The 7,836-nt window shown below is 36.0% G+C and overlaps 1 protein-coding gene across 7 annotated transcripts in view; it reads left to right on the forward strand.

Moving 5' to 3' along the window:
- Positions 1–7,392, forward strand: part of LOC136036160 (uncharacterized) — a 91,786-nt gene extending 84,394 nt beyond the window's left edge. For 4 of the 7 annotated variants that reach the window (XM_065718221.1, XM_065718219.1, XM_065718220.1 and 1 more), the window contains one exon: positions 5,191–5,580. In XM_065718221.1, the coding sequence (XP_065574293.1) occupies positions 5,191–5,432 (242 nt within the window). In that variant the 3' untranslated portion in view covers positions 5,433–5,580. Of the gene's footprint in view, positions 1–5,190 lie in introns of all 7 variants that reach the window. The other 3 variants (XM_065718224.1, XM_065718226.1, XM_065718223.1) reach the window with 1 other exon arrangement.
- Positions 7,393–7,836: the final 444 nt, after the last annotated feature.

The raw sequence follows: 7,836 nt of genomic DNA on the forward strand, positions 1-7,836 counted from the left end.
AAAAAAATATGCAAATTTCGTTTTAATTATTCATCTGCGGAGAGCAGACCGTGATTTGGAGAGCCAAAATCAAAACATGCATTGATTCAAAAACGCTCAGAAATTAAATAAAAAAACAAGTTTTTTTAAGGGAAAGTAAGGAGCGACATTAAACCTTAAAACGAATAGAAATTACTTCGTATAAGAAAAGGGCTGCTTCCTCATCAACGCCCCGCTCTTTACGCTAAAGTTTTTTACTGTTTTAAAAAGTCGAGTTAAGAGAAAGAGTCAAACTTTAGCGTAAAGAGCGGGGCGTTGATGAGGAAGCAGCCCCTTTCATATATGAAGTAATTTCTGTTCGTTTTAAGGTTTAATGTCGCTCCTTACTTTCCGTTAAAAAAAAACTTGTTTTTTTTTATTTAATTCACAAAGGAACCTTCAAAAATTACTTGATATTTTAGGTGATTATTTGGATAGGAAAAAGGTTCAACTTAAAGCGGATAAAACCGTAGTGTTAGTGTTCTGTAAATGGGGTAGGCTTGAGGAGGATGTTAAGCCTAGTTTTAAGGGTAGAAGGGAAAGATTAGTGGAGGACTGGTCATATTTAGGTGTTAAGTTTAAGGCGAAAGGAAATTTATTGAGTAGCCTTATAGAAAGTAGGATCGAAAAAGGTAAGGCATGTTGTAATTTAGGGTATTAAGAAGTCAGCTTAGGGATATTAAAAAGATTCAAGTAGTTAAAAGGTATTCAGAGCTAAAACTTTATGTGTGATGCACTTGGGATCTGAGGTTTGGGGATATGCGAAGGGATATAGGCTAGAAACAGTGCAATTAGGAAATCATAAGAGGAATAAGTAAGCATACAAGTAGTTTAGTAGTTAGAAGTAATTTAGGTTTGTTTTCTTTAACAAGTCGTAGGTTAATTAACATGGTTCGGCTTTGGAAAAAAAGAGAAAAGAATGTGAAAATCGGAAAAAAGCACTAAAAAATAATTGCACCAGACAGTTCAAGAAGGTGTAGTTTCCCTTTGAAGCTGTAGCTCTCACTGGGAATCAACAGGTCGCTTACGGTTGAATTTTTAGGGAATGAAAGTGTTGTTATTTTATCTAATTAGATTTACTTACATGTTATGTCCCCATTTAGATCTTGGTAAAATTTAAGCTTCTGGTAGACCTTGCCCTCCCCTCCCCCCGGGAAATTTTCTATCAACACTCATGCTTTATATGGTTAAGCTCTTTCACATAAAGAGATGATAACATTTTCTTTATTATCAGGTGTTTTGAAACGTAAATAATGCTGAAAATAGTTACCATAAACGGTAATTGTCCGCACCCCAGGTTTAAGAAAAATCAAGAACATCTAATGTCTGCATACCAAAGACACAGAGCGAAATAACAAATTAATCTCTTGCAACAAAAGAAAAAAATATTAAACTGACAAGGAAGATAATGGAGTTTTGATTCGTATGCGCTGAGATAGGAAATAAGAATCAACCTATAATCTCAATTTTTCATCGCCAAAAATGAGTTCAAAAGAGACTTCTGTCTTTGCTTAAATTTGTTGTTATTTTATTTTTTGCTACTTGTAGTGATTTTTCTTACTGCTTCTAATGCTTATGTCATATCTACTTTTTACCAGCTAACCTTAAGGTTAGATTTTTGGATCTTTTATTCTTTCTTCTTTTTTTTTACAACGCATATTCTTTTGCTGTTTTATAGACCCTCCATTTTACTACTGCTGCAGAACCTGCATACTTGTAAAATTATTATATGCTGCGGTTTCCGCAGATATTATCCTCTTTTCCGGGAATAGCGGAGGACAGTTCGGCCGTCCGAATGTTAAAACGCGTATACACTTTTCATTATTTTGAGAAAACCGTCTTCAGCCACTTTTCCCACCCACTTTGCAGCACAGGATTTATTGGAAAAGTTTTTAGGATTAGTTTTAGACAGTATTCTTTCCAGTCATGCAATTGAAATAAGTTCAAAAGTCTGCTGACGCTGCTAAATGTCATGCTCGAGTTTTGCTACTTGTGTGCCTCTTGTTCTTGTATAAACCCTCTCGGATAAAACTACGTAGAATCGCAAATACGCATTTTTACCATTCAGACAAAATACTGAGATTCAATTATGTATTTAGAAGATAAGAGAAAAATAATCTCAGAACACAAAAAAAAAGAATAATTAGAAGTCAGTACCCCACACTCTTCAGTAAGTCAACGGAATGGGTACCAGATTCCGAAAAATCCTGCGATTTCCTGGCATAAAAGGTTTAGGCTATGCCAATATTGCACCTTCTGTCTTAGGCTTCACCCCGCACTCAGTTTATCCTTTCAGTCAGGGGATACTTGCCCTCTTTAATCACTTTTTTACATGTTTTCAGCACAAAATTTAAAGACTTCTCTTCGCTATCTGGTTATGTGTTGAACAACTAGGATGGTTCACTGCGGTCAAATTTCACTTGAGAGAATTTTTCGATTGTGACTCCAACTTTTTTCATCACCAGGGATAGAGATCTAATAGAATGCCATTGTCGAATATCGTCTAAGCAAATTCTTGCGGCTTTGTTATGCAACCTCTTATATTTTGTTTTCAATTCAAAGCGCATTTCGTAGCCATATTGATGTGACCCTTCACTAGATTTTACTGACAGTGCTATCAGGCCCACCTCCCAAATTCAGGCACCACCTTCACATGTATCATAAACTCACTGTAAAGGGCCACGTTTTTATTCTGCACACAACATTTATCGGCATAGAACAAAACCGCTTCACATCACATTCCATCCTGACAACCTTGTGATACGAGCTACCAATATCAGGTGCGTCATGACAAGGTGCAACAAGAAAAAGACTTCTTTTTTACTATACATGATTAGCAACGAAATCACCTTTTGCAAATCCGTACTGTATCTTTGTCTCTGTTTTAATCTTTGTCTTTGTCTCTGTTTTTGTCTCTTCGAATTTCTCGTCCCTCAGAGCTTTGTGTTTCGCGCAGTCTTCCTTTTCTCTATCAGATGTCAGAGTGAAAGTTGCAATATTTTTATTCTTTTTAAAAACAAGGGTGGACAAAATCTGAGGTAAACAGAAGGATATATATATATCTATATATATAAAAATAAGTTGTCTGTCTGTGTGTCTGTCTGTCTGTCAGGTGACGTCATGTTTCTGTGTTGACTGACGTCATCAAGTTAGTTGTCGTCATTTTTGCTACGACGGTGACGTCATTCAAGATATTTAAGACATATGTTCACGTAGAAATCTATTAATGTTTAAGTTTAAAATGACTGATGAACTTACAATGGCAAAAGCCGATGAAGATGCTCAAAGAGTCTATGCCAAAAAACTTGCTGCTGATAGAGAAAGTCAGAAAAGAAAGCGTGCCGAGGAATCAAAAGAACAGCAAGGAAACAGGCTTGAGGCTGATAGAGAAAGAAAGAACAGAAAGCGTGCCGAGGAATCAAAAGAACAGCAAGGAAACAGGCTTGAGGCTGATAGAGAAAGAAAGAACAGAAAGCGTGCATAGGAATCAAAAGAACAGCAAGGAAACAGGCTTGAGGCTGATAGAGAAAGAAAGAACAGAAAGCGTGCCGAGGAACTACCAGAGCAACGCGGAAGCAGACTTGCTGCTAAAAGAGAAAGTGAAAAAAGAAGGCGTGCCGAGGAATTACAAGAACAGCAAGAAATCAGGCTTGCTGAAGTCAGGAAGTTAGTTGTCGTCATTTTTGCTATGACGGTGACGTCATTAACGGTATTTAAGAAATTTGTTCACGGAAAAATGTTTAATTGTAAAATGACTGAAGAACCTACAATGGCAACAGCCGAGGAAGCTGCTCAAAGAGTTTATGCCAAAAAACTTGCTGCTGATAGAGAAAGTAAGAAAAGAAAGCGTGCCGGGGAATCACAAGAACAGCAAGAAAATAGGCTGGCGGCTAAAGAACGCAAAACCGCGCAGTTAGATGAAAATCCACCTGGACAGCGAGAGTCAAAACATATCAAAACTGAAAATGATAGCGATGATGATTGGGTTTGGGATTTTGACTTGGATAAGGTCATCAATGCCTACCAGATTTAAGTTAAAAAAAACAAAGGTTCGTCGATATGTACTTCATAGTGACGCTGAAAAATAAAGAAGAAAAAGAAAACTGAAAAAAGAAAAAAGGTAAAAAGACGCCGGGGGCACAGGCGGGATATATAAATGACGACCGGGACACAGGGATTGTTCGAATAGAAATTACAGACCGGGACACCGGGACAAAAATGACGACCGGGACACCGGGACACAGGGAATATAAATGACGACCGGGACACTCAAAGAGAAATTACAAACTGGGACACCGGGACACAAATGACGACCGGGACACAGGGAATATAAATGACGACCGGGACACAGGGACACATCATTAGAATAATGAGGTATAGATCTGAACACACGTCGGTGGAGGACCGGAAATATACTGCTTCTCTACATCCCCCAATTTTTCGGGGGGATGGGACTTTAAATCTTTTAATGTTTATAGTTGCTTAGAAAGGATACCTAAAGCAGCTTTTTAAACTGAAATAAAGAATGCAATAAGGATTTATTGTGTTCTAAATATTTTCGTGCAACACTTTTTCTAAGATTTCTGTTGGACCTGCGAAAAAAAGCAACCAAAATGACTACTTATAATAACGCATTCTAACAGCTTTTGAAATGTCGCTATTTACGCAGAATTTGAACATTTAACCAGTTTCTTTTCTCATGTACTATTTTTGTGCTATATTAAGAAAATGTCTTTGTCTTAAACATAAAAATTGTGATTGCTAAGAAATATCTTTTTGTATTCTTAATTTCAGAGTAAAAGGCGCATAGGAAAATTTTTCCCCAGCCACTAAAAACTATTTTTTGAACAATATAAATTACTCCAATTAAAAACTGGCATTACGCTAGAACCGCTGGCAAAATAAAAAATTTGACTGTATGTTTGAAATCTGTTCAAACGGTTCTTTTTGCGTCAGTTAGATGAAAAAAAGTGATTTTTTCGGTGGCGATAGTCTAGTCCAATTGGGTGTCCATCTAGCGAGAAATGAGGACTTGCGAAAAAATCTATATTTTCAGAATTAAATTTCCTACAGGTCCAAAAGCTGTTTGGTTTACATAAATATATATATATGGAATATATTCAGACCCTTAGCTTTGCTTCTGTTACCTATGTCTCTTCTTTTTTTTTCTAGTTGAAGGAGTACATCTTGATGAAGATTCCAGGCAGCGTGTTGCTGCCCTGGAAGCCGATCTGAAGCAAATATTATCAGGGATTAGCGAACTAGGGCTTATTTCAAAACACACATTTGAAAAATCTAACGAAGAAGTTGAAGGAAGAAGTCCATCGAAGTTCTGCCACTCCTGTGGCACACCTTATCCAATTCTTAGTGCAAAGTTTTGTTGTACGTGTGGTGACAAAAGACTTTACTGTTAGTACCTTTTTAAATAAGCTATTTCAAACAACAGATATGAATTTCATCCTCGGATGTATTCACAAACCCCTCTGAAGGCTTGCAAAACTTTTCCCCGGAATATTTGTATGTCCAATTTTTTATAACAGTGAAATTTAAGGTCCTGCAAAATTCGCCAAATTTTTTTTAGGCATGAAATCATTCTCTTAATCTGTCATAATATGCAATACAAAAGTAAAGTATATTCTGCCAAAAACGTCATACCTTGCGAATGTGGGTGTAATGTTTAAAATTGTGTATCTAGTAGTCTTGGGAGCAAGCAACACACAAACATTTGTTTTTTCATTTATGGCCACTCGTTCCTACCTACATTGAAGTAGAAACACATTCGTGAATGTGACCAGTGGATTCACAAGGGCATTCCCTCTCATGTTTTGATTGAATTTCGAAAAAAAGTATCAGATACTGAGAAAGATGCTTTGCAGGGACAATCTGTAATCAGTTTGTAGGGTAGCCAAAATGTAATCTACTGGAATGTATTTTCGATGCTCAGGCTATACATTTGAAAACGTTATTTATGTGTGTGTATATGTATATTCTTCGGTAGAAAGGATAAAAATGGCACTGATTTATGTTCAATTTTCAGACTAATTACTTTTAAATGTAATATATAGCCTGCTTACCATAGATAATAATATCGGAACGTGTCATATGTTATAGGCAAATTGATTGATTTGAGAATTGATTAAAGTGCATAGTCATTGTGAAAAATAGAACTTGGATATTCTTCACATTGCTTATGTATTGGTAATAACGCCCAACACGTCTTAAGCATTGTTTTCATTTTCCAGTTTGGTTCTTTTATGTCATTCTTATGGTGAACTTACTGAATCCTATACAGTGAATGAATCCATTTCCAATCTCCAGGGAATTACTTTCGAGATCAATCCCTAGTTTTACACCATTCTAGGATAATAAAATGATAATTCATTTCGGTTATACTGGAATGAGAATAATTTGTGAATTACTTAAAGTTGATCATATTGTTCCCCAAGCAACTGCAAGGATCATGTTTCTACAAATATAAGCAATCATAATACAACTAGTGTTTTATAGAAGATTTCACCTTTTTCAGCCATTCTTTTTTCCCTTTTATCTATTCGTAAAACTCCAGGCAAGTCAGTTTGTAGTCAAATTGATGCAGTAAGATTGATCACACAAGTCCTGGCAGCAGTTGATTTATTTCATCAAACCACTAGGCCGCTGATATCAGCAAAACTGTAATGAGGCTACTTCAGTACCACAACCAAGCTCATAACAGTGATATGCAAAATCGTGCCTTGTGACAATTTAAGGACAAGAAGGTTCATAAAGGTGACGGTCCCCGTATATTGGGGTGGATAGAAACCGTCTGATGAAGTTTATTTGCCTTACCGGGTAAGTAGCCTTCGAACATTTGAAATATAACTATGAACTTACTTGCTTTTACTTACTCTTACATTCAACTTTATATGGAATATAATTTCTTAGAGTAATTGAGATGCAGTTTACTGTTTAGATTAGGTAATCAAATGTTTAGATTGTAAGGACATGTGAAAAATATAAAAATAAAATCGAAACTCCTCTGCATAACATCTACTGCCAAAATACAGGGTAAATCAGTTTCTTAAGATTTTATATGTCCAAGGATTCTTCTAAGTGCCATAAAACTGTTCAATTTTTCTTTAATTCTATTTTAGTTCGAAATTTAAAGGAGATTATATCTAGTCTTCGTTACTAAGTTGGGTGGTGCAATTTCCAATTTGGTGACGTGTCTAAAATACTGCCAGTAATCTTTTCTAGTTTTGTAAGTCTTCTACTCTGCTTCTCTTCTCTTAAGTCGAATTTGACATTCTGTTAAGTGCTATTTTTGATTTCTTTCACTATATAAAACATTAATGTGTGAAAATTAACATTTATTTTAATAAAACGACTCGTTCTGTAGTAATCTAGTTCTTTTAACCAGGAGATAAAGGAGGTCAAGAGCAAGTAACAAAGGAAAAAAAGCAACATAACATAAACAAACACGAATGTGAACTAAACAACGGGATGCAGTCAGAACAAACAGCTATCAGGATCGGTTTTAATATAACTGACCTCCCGTTTAAATCAATCCCCGTGCAATTCAATCCTAATCTAGCTCAATCAAGGCCGTATCCAAAGACGGTTGGGTGGATAAGAGGTCTAAAACCTCCCTGAAAGATTGGGACAAGAAGGTCCATAACGGTAACGGTCCTGGTATATTGAGGTCGATAGAAACCTTATGATAAAGTCTATTTGTCTTGCCGGGTTAGTAGCCTTTGAACATTTGAAATATAACTATGAACTTGCTTTTACTTATTCTTGCATTCAACTTTATTTGGAATATAATGTCTTAGTCTAACTGAG

The sequence above is a fragment of the Artemia franciscana genome, chromosome 15 (genome assembly GCF_032884065.1).
Source record: "Artemia franciscana chromosome 15, ASM3288406v1, whole genome shotgun sequence".
Taxonomy (NCBI): domain Eukaryota; kingdom Metazoa; phylum Arthropoda; class Branchiopoda; order Anostraca; family Artemiidae; genus Artemia; species Artemia franciscana.